Source organism: Tubulanus polymorphus, chromosome 1 (genome assembly GCF_964204645.1).
Source record: "Tubulanus polymorphus chromosome 1, tnTubPoly1.2, whole genome shotgun sequence".
Lineage (NCBI taxonomy): Eukaryota > Metazoa > Nemertea > Palaeonemertea > Tubulaniformes > Tubulanidae > Tubulanus > Tubulanus polymorphus.
This window is the reverse complement of record NC_134025.1, coordinates 16,503,994-16,525,878: the sequence shown is the minus strand read 5'-3', so window position 1 is coordinate 16,525,878 and position 21,885 is coordinate 16,503,994. Positions and strand designations below refer to the sequence as shown.

The 21,885-nt window shown below is 38.2% G+C and overlaps 1 protein-coding gene across 3 annotated transcripts in view; it reads right to left on the bottom strand.

Moving 5' to 3' along the window:
* The window catches only part of LOC141915499 (potassium voltage-gated channel subfamily KQT member 1-like), a 164,229-nt gene that overhangs the window by 59,221 nt on the left and 83,123 nt on the right, over positions 1 to 21,885 (bottom strand). For all 3 annotated transcript variants that reach the window (XM_074807065.1, XM_074807063.1, XM_074807064.1), the window contains 2 exons: positions 15,890 to 16,000; positions 15,711 to 15,806 (listed from right to left, as the gene is read on the bottom strand). In XM_074807065.1, coding sequence (XP_074663166.1) covers positions 15,711 to 15,806; positions 15,890 to 16,000 — 207 coding nt within the window. The remainder of the gene's footprint in view (positions 1 to 15,710; positions 15,807 to 15,889; positions 16,001 to 21,885) is intronic.

The following is a 21,885-nucleotide window of genomic DNA, read 5'->3' as shown; positions in this document are numbered from 1 at the left end:
TAAATTTTCGATGTTTACACCCCACAGTGCTTTTGTAACAATGATTCGTGAAAAAACACGCAGAGTATTTGTAGATCTCAGTGAGGTGAACGATATCATATGGATTGTATCGACAACAGCGGCAAGGTAACAAAGCCTTAGTTCTTTTAGTGAAAATAGTGTGACAAAATAATAATAAGAAGAAACACGCGAATCTAAATAGGGTTTTCTGTGATGTAACAGAAAACCCTAATTACTACCTAACAGGAAGTATCTCTGTTTGGTTCTATTTTGAATGGCACTTATCACATAACGTAAGTGTATGGTACAACAGATGAGTTTACGTGCACGGCATTTTGTGAGCAAGTTATTTGCAAAAAGGTCTCCAGAGCCATTATGAAGACTCCGTTGACATATGACGAAGTCAATAAATGAATGCGCAAGCAACAAATGCACGTGTTTAATGGCTAGTTAATTCTAATAACGGTTTATTTTGATAACAGCACTGAAAATGAATTTCTTCAATATCCAGACTCCCAAATTAGCAATTAGGAAATAAACCTGGGAAATCTGCAGGTGTGTTTAATACCCCCAGACTCCCATTAAAAATAATCCATTATCTTAAAGGTGTGCCTGAATTGGTTTGAGTGGTTTGCCTGAATTAATGATTGCTTCCTAATTTAAGAATTCAAAAATAAATGCCAGACCTTTGCATGAAAATTGCTTCAAATCGAATTCTTCATTGAATTAATATTGCCATGAAAAGGGAATTTATCTCATAACTTTATAACTAATGACAATTTGTTAACAATTTCAACATTAATCTCAATTGTAATCATTAATCGGAGTTGGAAATCGGTCATTACATTTCACATCCTCACAGAGTATCTTCAGAAACTTCAGATCTGAACTAGTCACTCTAGATACAACTCTGCCCCTAACTATAGCATCAGCATAGAGTTTATGTCTATTGTTACGTATCACTACAAATATCAGAACCATATGTTACTACAGCGTATTTATGCGTATTGATAACAGGGTATCTGGCAAAAGATTTAACAAGAAACGAAATTCTTAATATGAACCAAAATTTACATGAGTGTATGTTTAATCAGCATCAAAATTAAACATTGGTAGTCTAGATTAGAGATTATGAGCAGAACAAATGAAAAATAGTGAAAACTATTTGATTGAATTCAACTGATGGGAGAAGACTGATTTTTTACTGACAATTAGATCAAAATAAAGACGGAAAATATCAAAAAAAAATGTCTTAATTAAACTCATATACATCTGGTGGCTTGTTCGTCTGCAGGTCCCGCCATAGGAATCTGTGGTATGGCCTATCTTCAGGTGCTACAGATATTTGAAGGTACATCTCTGCGATGTCACACACAATAGCTATCGGATATCTTCTGAATCTCAACAACACGTCAAACAAGTCTCGCTGTAGCTTTGGCCCTTGATAGATCGTATCGTTGAGTGATGTGCCTGCAAACTTCGCTGAAGTATAAAAAACTATTCTTGTTTTTGTCGTTGACCTACCTGGACGAATCACTGGAAAATGTGGTAAATACCAATGACCTCTGCTGGTGTCTTCTCTTTTAGGTATCTTTTCTATGTATTTCTTCTCTATGTATTTCTGGATCGTCGTTTTATACGCCTCTGCTATTTCTGGATTTCTTCTCAACCGACTTTCTGTGTTCTCAAGAAGTTTGAGTGCAACCTGGTAATTGTCTTCAAGTTTTCTTACTTCACCCTTCCATGGTACTGCTACTTCATAACGCCCTTCTTGGTATGTTAGCGACCCTTCCACTGTCTTGAGCGCCTGTTGATCTTTTTGACTTAGGATTTCTTTTGTGGACCCAAAGTTCTCTATTTCCCAGAACTTCTCAACTGATGAACTAAGTTCTTGATCGGCTTTGCTGAAGTATGTACTTACAAAGTTTGTCTGAATATTCGTTGTTCCATCCGTTTTTCCTGATGGACAACCAATACAAGTCCACCCAAGTGGTGTTAATCTTGCCACTGGCTCTTTCGATCTTCAGCGTATATCTCTATACGAATAACGTAGTTCAATGTTGTCTATACCTATTAACATGTCTACAATAGGTCGTTTTCCTAAACGTGGGAACTGTATGCCTTTCAGATGATTCCACTTATCTCTATAGCCGTTCCAGTCAACTGCTTTCATCTGGCCTGTTACTCTATCCGTGGTGTATACACTGACTAGGGTATCTACCTGTCCGTTCACACTCTCTAACTGTACTTCTACTGGTGTAGTTATAAACGTCTCCGTATGTCCATTGATAACGTTTACCGTTATTTTTTCCATCGACCCTCTCAGCCCTAGTTCTGCAGCTACGTATCTGTTCAGGTATGTTTTGGTGCTTGCATCGTCTAGTAAGGCGTTGACTCGAAGTTTCTTCTCACCATTTTTCAAAATCACTGGTACTGTTCTCATGGTTATGCAGTTGCATCTGGTGTTCTGAGTTATCAAGCTTACATCTTCTGATGGCTGCGTGTTGCAACACTCCCCTTCCGTGGCAGCGCTCTGGCAGTAGCTCGCTCTAGGTGCGTCGGCGTTTATTAGTTTTTCTCTATGCAACAATCGGTTGTGTGTATCTTTACATTTGTTGACTCCGCAAATCTGGGTCGCTTTACACCTTGTTCCCCGGTGACCTTCTACAAGACATCGGAAGCATAATTTGCTTTTCTTCGCATGGTTCCATCTATCATCAATATTCATTTTTTTGAAATCTTCACATTGCCATATGGGATGATTCGTCCCACAAACACTGCATCCTCTTCCTGGACCACTGTTACCAACAAACATCGTGCGCGGCTTTCTACTGACATTTGAGTTATACTGATTTTCAGCAGACACACCTTTGACAGTTTCATGAGCTATTGTTTGAAAGTCCACTTCTTGGTTGATCCATGTTCGCAGCGTTTCTACTGACTCTGGTTTAGACTTCTCGAACACCCATCTATGGTATCTCGATACCATCTGTTCTGGTAATTTTCTTTGTAGACTGTGGTACAGAGAACCTTCGCCCAGTTCTGATTCTTTTCCGGCTTCTTTTAGGTTTACCACGGCAACATCTAGTAAGACTGCGAGCTTCTCTAGATCCCAGGCATTTCCGTACCTGATTGGACAGAAGTTATTGAGTTCTTCTTTGTATATTGCTACCTGCCGCCTTTTTCCTCAAAACTTTCTTTCTAGACGTTCTTTCGCTGTCTGGTAAGCTGCTGCTGAATGTCCTAAACTTTCTATGCATTTCAATGCATCTCCTGATAAGTACTGATGCAGCTGTAGTAATTTATACTCAGCTGTGGCAGGTGCGCTTTCAATACACGCCATAAATGCTGCTTTCCAATCAGCATATGTTTTTCTATCGCCATTGAATACAGGGATAGAAACTCTCTTGAGTTGCTTCCACATATCATGGCCCAAAGTAACTACTTGTCCTGCGGCAACGGATTGAATCTCGCTCGCCGTGGTATGCTGGCTTAAAACTTCATCGTCGTCCCCATCCATTACCTCTTCTCGGCTCAGGGCTATCATACTCGATGGCTCATTTTCTCTCTGATGTAGATGACGTGTTACCATATCTAACATTTCTTCGGCGTAGACTTCTATTTCTTCTATTTCTTTCGACATTTTCATCACACTTTGTTGATCTCTGCTGACCACATATTTTTCACTTAACTCTATCATGACTCCTAGAACATCTTCCCGCTTCTCGTCATATTTGTGGAGGAATTCTCGTATTCTGGTCCGCTCTTTGTTGTTATGGACAGCCTCTTCAATGTTGTGCCGAATCCGTGTTAGGGCAGCCTTTCCTCTTGATTTCTTCTGCTTCAGAAGTTCGATCTCTAGTAGTAAAGTTCCGTTCACTTCACTTGTTTCTGCTACAGTATTTTCTTGACTTGACATCTTTTTCTTCTTTGTCTTCTGTACTTCGGTTCAACTACGCTCTCCTACCAGTTTCTTATGGCTATACGACAAACTAACCACAAGAAAATTTCTGTGTTCTGCTTAAAATCTGCTGTACTGCTTTATAACTGCTTCTGTTATGTATAAATTTCGACTACTTGAACTGCTCTAATATACTAAATTCTTATCATTTTATCTTCAAAACCTATTACCAATAATTATATCAAACATTCATCATCATCATGTGAACTCGTCAGAAAGTCTAGATAAAGTGTAGCGCAGGCATTAAAATGTCATTAGTTTAATCAATGAAAGTTTTACGTATTACACTTGTTCGCTTCTCAACAAATTATACGCTGTATTTCGCTAAGAAAGTCAAGATGGCTGTCCTGGTGACCATATTTGTTGACTGATAATCTCTATTTTGAATAGGGGTGGACTCATCTGCCCCCAATCCTCACACTGAAATTCATGATGATCAATCAAGAATTGTAGGTCCTATTGTTCTAACAAGAAAATTGGGTTTAACCGTGATGAGGAGAGAATCCCACAATGATAATAAAAAGTCCGAAAATGAAACTTCGAGATAGTAGTTTATTTCAACGTTTCGACTATATCCTAATAGTCATCTTCAGGAATAATGAAGGAATGCATTATTCCTGAAGATGACTATTAGGATATAGTCGAAACGTTGAAATAAACTACTATCTCGAAGTTTCATTTTCGGACTTTTTATTATCATTGTGGGATTCTCTCCTCATCGCGTCAACACGGATATAGTGTTCTACCAATCGTGGGTTTAACCGTACTTTGAACCTGTCACGTATTACTGCAAATCTTACACAGATGCACTGCAAATCTTACACAGATGTGACTATTTTGAACAGGAAATTATCATACCATCTCACAATGGTTACTTTTCAATAAATGACTTTTAGAAATGAACGATGTGTTTTGAGAGTAGCTGTTACAGTCAGAGAAACTACAAAAATGTCACTGCGGATGGTTTTGCAATCAGGTGGATTTAGTCACACCTCTACAGCTATCGCGCACCATTGGAACCACATGTTTAAAACGTTCACTTTTCAGAAGTAGACTATCAAACAGTCACTAAGAAAAACCAACTGAATCGAAAGGTAGACTTTTTTAGAGTGACTGTTTTTAAATGTACACTACTGGCAAGTAGCCAAAGCAGCCGATATCGTTAATTGCTTGATATTCTCAAGCGGCTACTGTTATGCACAATTCTCATTACCAATGTATTGTTGATTGTACTTGTTAACCTGTGTTTTCTTATGAGGTTAGGTTTTATCTTTTTCATTACTTATCACTACTCGGTGTATATACATGGATTTAGATTTTTGATGAATAGTAGATCTAATGTGTCCTGCTCCCAGGGCTATGCTAAATCGATCGCAATAAAGCAGCTTATATACTATACAAAATATCATATAATGGGTTTGGGCATTATCCACAGACACTTGTTATGTGAGTGCTATCCTAGTCAGATCTCCTGATCATGAGCTGTCTATATTTAAATTAATATAATATCCATTAGCTGTGTACTCTTTTTCGTATTTTGATTATTATCTAGAAATGTTTAGAACTGAGATTTATTGTATTTTTGTTCATTTTTATTGCAGTAAATCATTTCGATAATTTATGACTAGAGTAATAAATGTATTTATGATAATGGATAGGAAGAATGTTGGTTAAGTGTTTTTTGGTTATCGGTTACCACAGCTACCAAGGGCAATGTGTGGTTTACCTTGAATAAGCTAGAGGTTGTTTGGAGCAAGGGCATTACTTATGAAAATCTTTTTAATTTGTGACTTCAAAGTTCTATAAGTTTATATTGTATTTTATCTTTCTCAAAGAATTATTTTGTAGTCAAATAAGACCAAAGATATACATTGTTTACGGTCCACATTCAACATTTCGTAGGGTACATAAAGGCGCGGCAGGGAAACAATTTCATATTTTTGAAAAAATATTTTTCACAATACGAAAAAATATTAGAATAAAATTCATATGATGTCACCAATCAGAGGGTGGCAGAATATTGAGTCTTGGAAATCTCTTCCAATGTATGGCTGCGGAAGCTAAAATACCGGTACCGTAAAAATTCAGCGTATGTAAGTAGATCATTATAAATCCTGGATTTTACCACTAAAATATTCAGACCTAGACCTAGTTTATTGCTCAGTATTTTCAGGTCACAAGAAATTACAATTTATTACAAATTCTATCAAACAGGAAACACAGCGCTCATCCTCTGCTATAAAAGTTTAAATGATTATTCATGAGGCCATCCCAAAATAATGGTCTGTTTGCCGTAACCCGACCGACCCGACTTCAAAGGTGCCAAGTGAAAACTTTTTTCTGGGATTCATTGAAATAAATTTTATTTTTTATAAAAACGGCCCACCCACTGCCGATGTAAGAGCTACGTATGTTTGAAGTGTGAAAAATGCCTTGACGTGTGGCCTAGTTAAAGTTTTTCAGGAAACTGGCAGTGTTCCAATAAGCTGCCACTCAGTCTAAGAGACTACATTTAAGCTGGTTATGTAGCGCACATATATTCAATGTACTATTTTATTTTGGACACAGAGATGACGCTCTGGACGAAGTTACAATTTTAGAATTATTCTTGAAATCTAGGCTAAACACAAATTTCCCGTGCACAAGGCAGATTTGTGATATTGTTTCCATGTGAGAAAAGGTGATTAATTTTTTTTGGCCCAAATATTGTGCAAAAAAAATTTCTACCTACCTACTGACTCATCCTGAAAACTTGAGTCGGAGTTACGGCAAACAGACAATTATTTTGGGATGGCCTAAAGTGTATTTTCATGTCAAACGTGCACGGGCCAGCAAGCAGTGTTACAGTTTCAATAGCTACATTGTAAAATATACTGTAAAAGTGTGTATGTAACAGTCTAATGTACTTAGAGGCCTTATCTGTAAGTGAATGTTCTCTTACACTTCAATGACAATCAAAACAATCCCGGGGATTAAAATGAAACGATACCTATGGCAGATATGTGAAATAATTATATTCTCACCAGCAATGAACATTTGGGATTCGCACGTTTACGGCACCTAGTCCAATCAAACGTTCGCCATTTATAGTTTCCCATGGTTATTTTAGTAGGGCCGGAATTCCCCGTATATCCCAGAAACAGCCAATCACATTCGCTCATAGAGACGACGCCCCCAAATCAAGGTCATTGCAATTTTATACCCAAGAGCTAAGAATTTTCCCACCAAAAACAGTTTTTCGTAGAATATTACCAAAGTTGACCATGTCATCGACGGAGGTTCGCCATGTCTTCAATCGCATCGATAATACGTCGTTTCGGCCGAGCACCAATAAAACATAAGCTCACATAAAAAAACGTACCGCCTTTTAACATGAAGTGGATCAATGGCAACTTCATATCGCTGACAAAGGTAAACCAAAAAGTAGACTTTTTGTGGGTAAATCTATGAGAAGTCAAGACGTGGTTCAATATAAATGTCTGTGTGATCTCCACACACTTTATTTGCCAACTAAACTTATACTCTATAATACATTGATATTAAGACTGACCAAGCCCCTGACCCAATTGTTACAACTGACCAATAGCCAGCGTGCATCCACCTGTACACTGACCAGCCAAACAGAACGTTAACCCCCTAGCTGTAATTAACCCTTACACAAATCCCCGACATCCCCCGGGGAGAAAATGTTAACTTAAACACACATATAAAGATAATGAAAGTTTTAATCCACAACTCAATTTTACTGAACAGCTAGTCCATCTTAAGTTTTTCACTAATTCTAGTTTTAGCTTCAATAGCAGCTTTTCTCGTTGGTCTAACTGCAAGTCCAGTTTCGTTATCACTATTTACAACATTATTATCATCTTTCGACTCACACGAATGAGCAAAGTCAGGATCTGCGTTTATTTCAAGCGGTACGAGTCTAGTAACCGGTCTGTTCGTATGACCATTAGCTGTTTTGAGGTTAGCAACACGAACTAATCCGTCTCTCCCGGGCAACAAGTTAGTAACTAACACCAATTTCCATTTAATCCTCGGTTGATCAGAATCGTGTATGAGAATAACACTGCCGATTTTAATCACATTTCCCGATTTACTAGTTTTAGAATAGTATTCCCGTAACAACGTTAGATATTCAGTCTTCCAACGTATCCAAAAATGCTTTAACAACAAGGCAAGTTTAGACGCACGTTTAGATAATAATCCAGGAGTCGGTTCATAATCAGGATCTGTAACCTGATCATCTCTAACGAACGGTTCCGGTAACGATGTAATACGACGACCCATCATAAGCGCAGACGGAGTGATAGGCTCAAAGTCATTAATGTCATCTGATACAGACGTTAACAGTCTATCGTTGATAGCGGCTTCTATCTCGACTAATAATGTCATAAACTCATCATAAGTAACTAAAGAACGTCCCATGACCTTTTTTAAACACGATTTAGTAACACCTATAAGTCTTTCCCAAAATCCGCCGAACCATGGGGATTTTTTAGGAATTCTTTTCCAAATTATTCCTTTCGTTGATAAGTAATCCTGTAATAATTCAGTTTTAAATAAATCATCTAGCTCCTTGCTAGCACCAACAAAATTAGTTGCGTTATCTGATAATATCAGAGAAGGCTGTGATCTTCTACCAGCAAATCTAGTAAAGCACGAATAAACGATTCGGTGCTATTATCCATAACTAACTCTAAGTGAACTCCTCTGGTCACGGCGCACGTGAAAAGACATATATAACACTTAATAACTCCAGCTTGATTTTTAACGTTAAAATGACCAGTTAGATCAACACCCGTAGTCTCAAATGGTAACTGGTCTTTTACTCGAAACCATGGCAAAGGAGGAGTTTCTGGCGCACCAAAACAGCAAGCGTTTTTTTTTCTACACGGTAAACAGTTCTTAAGAAGTCTCTTCACAAACGGACAAATCTGCGTAATCCAAACATTCTGTCGTATAGCAGCTATAGTGGAATTTGTAGCTAAATGTTCCACACAATCTATATGATTAGCTCAAACGTATAACTCCGTGAAATGAGTCTTTGGCAACAGAATCGGAAACTTAGCCGAATCAGCCATAGTAGAGTTATCAATACGACCGCCAACACGAATTTACGAATTATCATCTAGTCTTAACTGTAGTTGTCCAACTATCTGTTGTTTAGACTTACGACCATTTACTAAATCTGATAAAACAGTACTATATGAAGCTCTCTGACTGTCTTTCATCCACTGAAGTTCCACGAATTTAAGCTCACGAGCTGTCAAACCTCCAGTTTTACGGTTAGTTTTATCCTTAATGTTGTTAATAAAACGATATATCCAAGCTGTAATACGCTTAAGTCTATTTAGTGATGAGTATCGACTCATATCTATAACAACAGATAATCCAGACTCGGGTATCGATACCACACTATTTGTACTCAGAAAACAATCTTCAGTACTGGGAATTTCACAACTATCCCGACTATTGTTTGATATTGTCCACTTAGGCCAAAGTTCTTCATTAGGTAGCCATTCCGGTCCATGCCACCACAGCTTCGAATCCAGCAAACATCGTAGATTCGATCCTCGTGATACAATGTCAGCGGGGTTATCTCTCGACGGGCAATATCTCCATTGAAAATTACCAGTCAAACGTTTAATCTCCGCGATACGATTCGAAACAAATCTATCCAATTTCATATTATGAGGCGACATGATCCACGTGAGAACAGCCTGATTGTCAGACCATAATACGCAATTCAATCTCGGAATCCTCGATTTTAAACTCAACATTAAATGATCGGCTTATCTTGCAGTAACTAGCGATGCTAACAGTTCCAGTCTTGGAATAGTTATCGGCTTGACTGAAGCAACTTTCGATTAAGACATCAGAAACGACAGATCATTGTTATTCACTATATACGCCACAGCTCCATAAGACGTTTGCGAAGAATCGCCGAAAACATGAATCGTACACTCAGAGTCAATAGGTCGATCAAAATATCTCCTCGATATTACCAAAGATGCGCTTTGAATATCTGACTTAATCTTGTTCCAGCCATCTTCAAAATCGGGCGGTAACTTATCATCCCAATCATAACCTTTTCGCCAAATGTCTTGTAACAAAGTCTTAGCGGTGATAAGTAACGGTCATAGAAATCCAAGCGGATCGTACATAGTTGCAGACGAATGAAGAATATTCCGTTTCGTAACTAGATCTTGAGAGTCTTGTAGCACAGTTTTTCCATTCAATGACAACATGTCACTAACGGTATTCCATCGAAGGCAGAGAACAATGACTTCAGTACTCTTTTCTAATACTCCATCAGAGTCAGCTAATCTAGTGACGTCATCGCAATTAGATGACCACGAACGAATATTGAATCCACCATCAGACATAATACTTCTCGAAGCTTTATAATGTTCAATCGATTCACTGATAGTATCTGCTTCTGATATAACGTTATCCACATATAACGACTCTTTAATATCGTCACGCACGGTTGCGTTATCAGCATTCTGTAAACTTAAGTGTTTCAGCAGGGTCGCATTTAAAATAAAAGGCGAGCTCGACGCACCGAATAACACAGACTTAAAACGATACACGACAAAGTCACTTTCTACATCAGTAGGGTCACTCAACCAGAGAAGCGTGTCGAATCTCTATCCTCTTCTTCTAAAGCTATATTAAGGAACGCCTTTTCGATATCCGAAGTAAATCCATAGTAACCGGTACGAAAACAGAGTAAAATCGACGTAATATTATTCAACAACGGAGGCCCGGACTCCAAGCAGTCATTAAGACACGGTTTGTCTTTCCCAGAACGGCTAGAACAGTTAAAAACTACTCGTATGGGCGTAGTAGCACTATCTCTGAATACGCAATGGTGTGCTATATAATGCTCTTTATCAGATACCGGCTTATCCAAGTCAACAAGTTCTATAAAATCCCGAGACAACTGATCCATCATAATTTCGTGATATTTCGCTAATAAATCGGGTTTCTTACCAAGTCTACGAACGGTACTACGAGTAAGTTTCTCAGCAATGAAACGATTAGTAGGAAGTTCCGGATGAGAATCCTTCCATGGGAATTTCGCATAATATTTCCCATCGCGCAGTTGAATACCTGTATCAACATAATCTGATAGAACATCCTTGTTCGGACAGATTTTATCGTGTATTCCAATATTCTCCAACGACCAGAAACTTTCAAGTAATTGATTCTCAGTGTTCACAATCATAACTGACGGCGTAGAATCCCACGTAGACGAACATATTGGTCCAGCTAATATAAATCCGACTTTCGAACCCACTGCGACAGTGTTACAGTCGTCAAATCGAATAACTTCATCGGTCACAATGTCATAATACTGGTCTGCACCAATCAAAAGCAATATATCGAATCGACCCACAGGTTCTGTCAACGGATGAGCTAACTTTAATCCATGTGACTGTATATTGTTAATATTCGTACGGTCAGCCACGAACACTGGATTGGTTATATGCGGAACAACCAATGCACGAATAGATAAATACGATTTATCTACACAATGTAAATGTAATTAAACTAAATCACACTCTCTCGAAACATAATCCGTGTACCGAATGTAGAAACGTTCAGATTTTCTTTCCCTATAGGCGATAATTTTAACTGAGCGGCCAACTGTGTCATAATGAAAGTACACTGAGATCCATCATCCAGCATAATATTCGCATTATGAGAAAACGAATTATCACTTCCATTACTGACCGGAGCTAGCGCAGTTTTAAGTAGAACATTACTACACGATGACTTATTAATACTCGAAAAGTTTTGACTAACATCCTTCACCGGTAAATCAACTTTTAATGACTGAATCTCTGGTTGTCCACTATCAGTAGGCTGAGGTGATCCGAGTCCGACCCTCGGTACGCTATTAGATGTCGAATCATTACTCTTATTAGACTGGCTAACGTTGTTAATTGAAGAATTTACCTTTTCTATAAACGAGTCGCACAGAGCTGAATGATGTCGCTTATTACACTTCCGACAAAGAAAAGTCGACTTACAGTTAAACGAACGATGTCCAGTTTTAAGACAGTTAAAACATAAATTCCGCCAACGAACTGCTGCTAGTTTAGCTTTCCCGTTTAGATTACAGTCGGTAACTTTATGTTGTTTATCGCATAATCCACATTTGAGATTCTTCGTAGACTTATTACTGCTGTTTTGTTGATTATTGTCGAAAACCGGTAAACTAGAAATATCCGTAAGTTCACTAGAGTCATCTACAGTGTAATCTAATCCCGCATTCATAATTTCCAGTTCCTCCGACATAAAATCACGCAATTGCTGTAACGATAACTCTTTATTTCTGCGAGAACGAATTAAATTTCTTCTAACGGATCTCGGTAACTTATGCAGAATTACAGATGATAACATATCGCCATAAGAATCAGAACTTTTACCAAGTGCGTCTAACGACCTTATATGAGACTCTATAGAGTCACGAAATGTCCGGAAACTCGATGGTGAATCAGCAGGAGCTTGTAAGTCCACTAATTCTTTCAGATGAGCAGATATGATCTTATGAATTTGACCATAACGATCTTTTAACAGTACTATCGCCGCAGTATAATTAGCGGCGGTTAACGATAAACCCGCAATACAGTTCTTAGCATCACCTTCTTATTGATTACGCAAATGCTGAAATTTCTGCACCCCAGGTATAAGAGTTTCCGAAACATCATGCACCGCAGCCTTAAAACCGTCCCAGAACTGTTCCCATTCTAGAATTTTCCCACTGAATTTGGGTAAAGACAAGTGAGGTAATCGCACTTTTGATTTATCACCAGGAGTAGGTGGCACCGGTTTCGCAGTTTTTCCAGAAACATATTGACCGTAAGTAAGGTGCTTGTCTCGAAGTTTAAGTAGTTTGTCTGAATACGTTGAAAAACTGGTTTCATATGCCGCATCATCGTCGATAACGTCCAAAATCTCCAAGTCCAATACTGCGATATAATCCAATTGATCATTTAAACTCGAACTAATTCTTTCTAAACGCAATAAATCCGGTCTTTGAATGGTTTGAGTCACAATAATCGCATCCACCTCTTTAATTAGTTTACCTGCGGCCGCATAATGGCCTCCACGTCGTCTCGTTAACCTCTTTTCAGACATCTCGACGAAATACGATAAAACCACAGGGGCTCGTTACGATAGCTGGGGGTCCAAAATCAAAGATTTGACCCAGTATCCTAGGTACCACCTATAAAAAAAGAAAAGGGAGCTTACATTTTGACATACTAGAATTGACCTTCTCATTTCAATCGCTCATAACTTCGTAACCCATCGACCGATTCGCTCGAAATTGGTTTCGTTTCATTCCTAAGAGGTTACTTTTTCGTTTGAGACCTTCCGCGACAAAATCGGATAAGAGACACCCGAGAAATCACGACTCAAATCCGAAAAAACGAGTCAAAATAGCCAAAGCCGGAATTACTAGGACGTCTCGGAGTAGTCGATTCACGACGAAAAACGATGAGTTGACGCGGTTCCCGGACGTTGATCTTCACATATCATACATCGCTGGAAAGCTTATGAACTGACCTTATTGAAAAATGCGTTTATTTGATAATCCGTTCCGAAACCGGCGACAAGCGAGGTGATAATACGCACCGAACCGATAAATACGCACTTTAAGCGTCACTGAACCGCCATTGAGAGTGTGACGTCACGGGCTCTGAGGACTGATAAATTCGCGATACGTGATTGGTCGACTGAATATGTCAATTATCTAGCGTTGCATGCTGGGATTTCTCATGACGTCACGCAGTTAATGGCGGCCGGAATAATCAATCTGGATTATCAGCTCGCCAGTCGCGGGTATCGGAACGGATTATCAAATAAACGCGTCTGTCAATAAGGTCAGTTCATAAGCTTTCCAGCAATGTATGATATGTGAAGATTAACGTCCGGGAACCGCGTCAAATCATCGTTTTTCGTCCGAAATTGAGCACTTCAAGCCGTCCTAGTAATTCCGGCTTTGGATATTTTGACCCGTTTTTTCGGATTTGAGTCGTGATTTCTCGGGCGTCTCCGGTCCGATTTCATCGGGGAAGGTCTCAAACGAAAAAGTCACCTCTTGGGAATGAAACGAATCTAATTTCGTGTAAATCGGTCGATCGGTTACGAAGTTATGAGGGGTTGAAATGAGAAGGTCAATTCTTGTATGTCAAAATGTTAGCTCCCTTTTCTTTTTTTATAGGTGGTACCTAGGATACTGGGTCAAATCTTTGATTTTGGACCCCCAGCTATCGTAACGAGCCCCTGTGGATAAAACACCTTATATCCAGGTTTTGCGTATGAACATAAAGTTAAAGTATAAAGTCATAAATCCAAGGTTTGAGTATGGACTCACATCTCCGCGCTCCGAGGGACCAAAAAGCATGTGGGTAAATCTATGAGAAGTCAAGACGTGGTTCAATATATATGTCTGTGTGATCTCCACACACTTTATTTGCCAACTAAACTTATACTCTATAATACATTGATATAAAGACTTACCAAGCCCCTGACCCAATTGTCACAACTGACCAATAGCCAGCGTGCATCCACCTGTACACTGACCAGCCAAACAGAACGTTAACCCCCTAGCTGTAATTAACCCTTACACAAATCCCCGACACTTTTAGCTCAAAAGTGGGATAGGCATGTCCTTGAGCTCAGTCTTTCAAGTACACCTACTTTCACGAAACCTAGTTTCATTCTTAAACAGTTAGTGAGAACTATGCCACAATTGATTTTTTGCTGTGCCCCTTGGTGGCACCCCAAGACATATTATTGTTTTCCTTCAAAAGCAACCTATGTGGCCATGCCCTGAACATGTTAACCAAGTTTCATGAAATAATCCTGAACGTTTCCTAAGAAAAATACGACAAAAAATATTCATTAAGTGCTACCAGGTGGCAACCCCTGACTGAGTATCAGTTCCTTCGACAGCAACCTATAGGACCACGTCCTAAACAAGTGTACCGAGTTTCATAAATTAGCCTAAACGTCAATGAGAAAAATGCAGCAAAAAAGTGTTTCAGATGTATGCATGCATTGCAGATAAATGGTACACAATAGATTTGAATCGTATCATATCGGCCCAATTCTTTATAGGGTTCAGCCCATTCATGCCCTACTTGTGAACCTAGTTTGAAAAAAACGGTCGACAATTTGCAGCAACATCATTTGCTGTGGCGGCAGATATTCAGACACAGGTGAATCTATATGCCCTCTCAACAAGTTGAGCTGGTGGCATTAAAATTTATTTTGAAGAGTTTGCTATTACCATCCATTTCAAAATGACTGTTATTAAAAATCATTTTACTTTTTTGCCATTGCCGTCAAAAAATCCGTACTCCAAGCAATTAAATACTGTAACCATACGCACTTCCTGTCACTTGAGAATTACAAACATTATATTTTTTGAGGCTTTCTAATTGTATCATAAAACTTGTTCTATGTTTTGTATCTATGTAAGTAAAAATGAAGGTTGTACTTAAATGGCATGTAACATAGTAAATAAATGTGAAAATCAGCTGCATACAAATATGGTAATGTGTGTGCGCGTAGGTATTCACTGTGAATTGGTCGTAGTCAATTAAAAGCAGTCTTGAAGTGCGTCACAGATATGATGCCATACATCAAAATACATTCAACTTAATAAATTCCGATCAGACCAACATGGATCATTGAAAATTCAGAAAAAAGTTGTCCACAGAATTACCTGGATTAATGTAGCCGCGGCTGGAATTTGACGATTGAAATGCTTTTGTCGTTGCTTTTGTTGTACTTTTAAAGCGAACCCTGATCCAAGAATACCCTAAAAAGTGAATACATAAACAGCAAATAAACATTTTCCACATGAACTACTACACTCCTATTATGTTTATGCTTAATACTTACAGCAGGAAGTGCAAAAAAGGAAATAGCAAAAACCGAAAAGCAGGAGGCCACAATTTTTCCCATCCAAGTTTGAGGTACAGTATCGCCATAACCTATTGTTGTCACAGTGATCTGAAACAGAGAGACCAGTCGCTTTAATAAAGATAAACTTTCCATGAAGAGTTCCAACACTCGACAAAACAAGCATTTTGTCATTCGGGTTTTCTGACTTGGCTAAAAATCTTATTGTAAGTCCTTAGACATTTTTATTGTCCTTTTCATTCCACTCTTTCATCAAAAGCAGATTATTACTCTTATCATTCTTACCTTACTACAATGTACGATAAAATCAATCAAATATCCTTAAGACCACTCAGATCTACAAATACTCATCTATATTTTGATAAATTAACGTTATAAAGGACTGTAAACATCATATATTTCCCCAGACTGAACTGTAGGTCATTATGAGGAATTGAGGCGTGTTTCGATCTGCCACAAGAGGTGTTTCACTTTAGAAAATTCTGACATCAAAAAGTATTGTGCGAGGAAGTTTTTATCTTCGGTTTTCAGATCTGTGCAAGGACAAAAGTTGTTTACAACCGCCTGAAGGCTAAAAGTCAATGGCACATTCTTTCTGCAATTCACTGTTTGGGCTCTTTGGGGGTTGAATATTGGACCCCAATTTTGCAAATTTTAAAGAAAGTATCCGAGGAATAAGTCCAGTTATAATAAAGATCCAGATATATAAAATATAATACGTCTAGACTTATCCTCAGACTATCATTAATGGTATTTGTACACCCATATCACCCACTATTTATTTTACTTCCATATATTTTTACTTTGATTCATTTCTCTTTGATTTATTTCATTTTGTTGTTCCTTAATTAATTACATATCTACTCACTCACTTAGTAATTAATTATCATGTCACTATTATTATAATATCAGCGGATCATTTGAAACCCTGGATTTTAACACTAGGTTATACACCAAGCATGAATAATTTGCTGCTTAGTAATTTATGGCCACGAGAAATAACAATTCATTAACAAGAGGCCCATGGGCCTTGAAGCATTGGGAGATTATACTGTGGTATTAAGTGGTTATAATGTTTTACATCTGCCGGCAAATCTTCTATGACGATGTTGATTGGGAGGACCACAGACTTAAAGGTCTATTTGTCTAGTACGATTTTATTCCTGAAAATGAATTTATTTTCTGCCGAACGATTTAGCCTAGGCTATTTGTACTGTTAAACCTCATTAATGTGATTCTGTTAAAAAGACGAAACTAGTTTATTCTGATGTTTTTCATCATGTCCCAGCCAAGATATTTATATCAATCAAGATTTGGATACAAAAACCCATTTTTACGCATGAACTGTTAGGCCCCACTGAATAATGAAAACAAAAACAGAACGATTTTTCTGAATGCAATTGCAAGACCCTCTGATCTTAGAGCTCCAAGCTCTGATGCAAGTGCACATGCAAAACGTCGCAGAGAGCGATGCCGGCGTTGGTGTCACTGAGGCCGGCTCATGATTGTTTGTTTGTCTTTTTGTTTGTTTGGCTTTACGTACGTCGTTTGGATCTTGGTTTCCCAAGACTATTCCTATTGGATTTTTCATTTAACCTCACGACGGTACGGCCTTTGAAGTGTTGCCCGCACACTGTTCGCAGCCAGCAGGACTCGAACCCACTTGTCACTCAGCATTGATAGTGGATTCAACAGCATCACGCCTTATCTCACTGAGCTACCGAGGCCGCTCGATTCAATTCCAAACAAGAGACCCACGGATCTTTATATCTCGGGCGCAATAAGTCAAATGAAAAAATTGAGGGACCATTTAGACGTTGAACTAATCAGATGTGGGACCATTGGGATGTGGAATGAATTGTGGGGCTAATGAACAGATGATATAGGAACAGTGTAAATAAGTAGTTGCTTACACATCACTGTTGGCAATATGGCAGTAAAGTTATTCGCCACATGCACCAGAGTTTGCTATGCTCGGTTCATGCACACAACTTTCTGATTTCTGTGCTATTGACCCAAGTAGAAAATAAACATAGTTTTGTCAAAATGCACGCTCATACACACAGCTTTAATCACAAAATCCCAGGGCAGTGTAGAAACAGATGAAGCATCTACAATAAGTACAGAAGACAGGGTAACAATAATAAGTTCAAAGTAGGTCATAAGTCAGCCATCTTGAATTGGAGAAGTTCCGCGAACAAAACAGTTCCTTTTAATATTATCATACACATACCATTAAAATGTCATTAATTTATCCCAAACGGTTTTCGAGTTATCGTGTATACGGAAAGTTCCTGTGTCAAAATGGTGTCAGCCATCTTGAATCGGAGAAGTCCCCAAAACAATAAGGTTTTACATCATAGTATCATACACATCTAATATAAATTTGATGAAATTTTCTCAAACGATTTTTTAGTTATCACGTACACGTGTCAAAAATAGGTCATAATTCGGCCATCTTGAATCATAGATTCCCCAAAAGAGTTACCCACCATACCGCCATACATGCACATACCATAACAATTTCATGAAATCATGTCAAACGGTTTTTGATTTTTCGTGTACACGGAGAATTCCTGTGTCAAAAGTAAGTCATAAGTCGGCCATGTGGAAAGAGGTCCACAGTAAATTGGAAATGGAAAGCAGTATTGTCGACGCATAAAACAGGCAAGGGACGCTTAACCTAGTCACAATTGTAAAAACACGAACAAGTGAAACCTATAGTGAATGCCGATTACGCAGCCTGTAAATGATTTTATTGTGCACTGGTACAAATCGGATAACAAAACGATTGTCAACCCCAAACCGTATCACTGTTTTCCGTTCTTTTGATATTAGAATCGGGATTGTCCATTATTTATTCGGTTGGTAAATTTCGGTTGATTCTTTTATGCACCCACCACACCAGTTTGATTTAAAGATACCAGTTGCAGGCAAAGAAATAACAGTTGCAAAATTTTCCCCGACCACTGACACAGTGCTTTTTTCACAGCAATATTTAGTTATCTCATAACTAGTTATCTTTAGGTTACGGAGACTTATTTATTGAAATTTCATGGACATGCTTAAATCAGATTCTCTATCTAAAAAAGCACAATAATACTGATAATAGCCAGTAATTAGGAATAGTGTATACATGAAATTGCATATTTTGATTTTTTAAAATATCAAATTAATTGATTTGCTAGTGTAATTGACCGCAGTGATGGGAATTAGTAACTGTTGATTGGTTAAGCAGCCAGCTTAAGAGCACATTGATGCTATTAGGCTACCCAAACTAATTGTCTCTGCGAGTGTCTCTGTGAGTTCACCAAACAAAGTTTTCACCTTGTGCATCTGTGCTCAAAATGAGACAATTCATCGAATAGACACTACTCCTTAAACACAGGCAGTCACTAGTATGATTGGCAGTTGTTTTGAAGGGAGTCAATTTCCCGAAGACTTAAACTAGGCCACATGTCTGAGGCAAATTTTCACGCGATGCACACTGACTGCAGTAGGCTTACATTTAAATATAATAGCCACTGATCACAGCTTTCATACCATCATTGATATCAGACGAGATATTTCATAGCCGTCGCAGAATTCTTACTCAAAGTCGGATGCGATGGCCGACGGCTTGAACGAGTATTTTGAAAGCCCTGTAAATTACACCGTACACACGGCGATTGACTGGATAAATTGAATTGAAACACATCGCGCGAGTAAAGGCACAATTTATGATAGTTTTACGGTCTATGACAGTGTACCTTTACTTCTTCATCCTGTAAACTATATCATCAGCACTCTACGATATAAATAATTACTTACTGCATAAAATAGATGCTTAATCGAAAGAAAATCTAACCATCTAATGTCATTCCGCGCGGCACCGGGTCTGGGCCAATTCGATTGTGCGCGCCACGACGATGTAGCGGATCGATTGAATCTGCGGTTTTTTCATAATACAATAGGGAGACGGAAACAATACGACGACTATGAAATTTAAAATAAACATATAATAAAACTGTCCAATGACTGGGAAATGAGAAAGTAAATCCTAAGAAATGGCACACCAATATTCGAGCAGATTAATAGACCGGTTTGTCTGCGTCGTATTATCGAATATGGCCTTACATTGATTGACTGCGGGAGATCAGCTAACTGCAGGCAGCATTTATTTTACATCAATTTAACCATGTACAACGGCCTTCTGGACGTTTTATGAAACAAAATGCTCCTTGGAATTTATTTAAAAATCGCCACAAATTCGTCGATTTCTCTAAAATGAACGCGAAATTCAAAATTCCATTTCCAACAGATTTTAGCCGCATGATCAAGGTACATGTTGCACATAAAAATAGTAGATTGCATGACTTTGGGTCAAAGTTACAACCTCATTTGTTAGCAAAAATTCGATTTTTGGACCCATTACAACATCATCACGCCTTATCTCAATGAGCTACCGAGGCCGCTACAGCATAACCATCGCAATATTGCAATTTACGACAAACAACGCGTAAATTCAATCACTGTTGTTTAACGCATGGAAAAGATAATAAAAGGTATTTTTTCCCGGCGCGCATTACAAAGCGAATCTCTGCCGAGTGCGTAAGAGGGTGCTACCGCCTTATGAGTGCGCAGCAGGCGGGTAGGGCGTCCTAAAGTGAAAACTTATATTAGAATATAGCCGAATCGAATTTTACAATGTCAGTCAACTGATTGATGATACAACATGGTTGTTCTCGGCGTACTTAACAATGATATTTTCCTCCAATAAACAACTCTGGTAAAATTGAATAAAATGATCTATCTTGATTGGTGATATCATATCATGGTGGTAGCCTACCGTTTACCATTCGCATGTGTACAGTACCTAGTGGAATGAAATGCTGTATGTTGTGAAGAAATTCCCGTACATCCTAAAAACTGCCGATCACATTTGCTTGTAGAGACAACGCCCCTGATCTAGGTTAATGCAATTCTATTTGCCAGAGCTAAGAATTTTCCCGCCTAAAACAGGTTTTCAGGGAATTTTAATGAAGGTTTCACAGGTCAATAATCACATGAATTATACGTTATTTAGGCCGAATACCATTGAAACAAATGCTCAAATAAAAAAATGTACCGAGTTTTGCATATATCAAATGTATAGTTACTGAGAATATGTGACATAAATTCGCACATCATTTTTTTTTAACGCCCCTGGTGGCCCAACCAATAGTTTGATTGGAATGTTGTTCGATAGCGAATAAGAGGCTACCAAGGTTAACAAATTTTGTGAAAATTCCCTTATTAATGGAGAAAAAAAGTGACACCAATATCAGTTGATACCGGAGGGACGGACATCAAAGGATCATCGGCCAACCCTAGTCACAGCAGAGCTAAAAATCTGGCGATGCTATCTTGAAGGGTAAAATAGAGACATTATGTTTGCTACATTTCCAACTTAGTCTATTGTTCTAGGCTAATCCATTAGATGCCGCAACTTCATATAAAAGTAATTCTATATGAGAGTCAATGTTATTTGGTTACTTGACTTAAACATTTAAATGTATATCAAATCAATAATAATATTGTCAACAATATTCGTAAAAATGAAACACTAACAAGAGCCGCAAGGGGCACTATGGCCGCTGGTCAGCTTTCATAAAATGGCAAATGATGCATTCTGTGGGTTGAATTTGTCCAAATACACTCTCAGCTCGATGGACTAGTCAATCCCAGGCTAATAATTTACACAATTCAATCGTGATTTCATAACTAGCACAGACAGGGACTGGGGCTGTCAGGAACAAATACCGCAGATAAATCTTTTCCCTTGGTCTTAGTGATTTGAATGCGAAATAGAATTGAATTTTCTGAAATTTGCTCAATAAAACAAAATTGAATTGGATTTGCTGTTTAACCTAGTTCAATTAAGTAAAATTGAATTGGATTTGGTATTTTTTTTGCTGAATAAAATTTGATTGAATTTTCAGTTTGAGCACATGGCT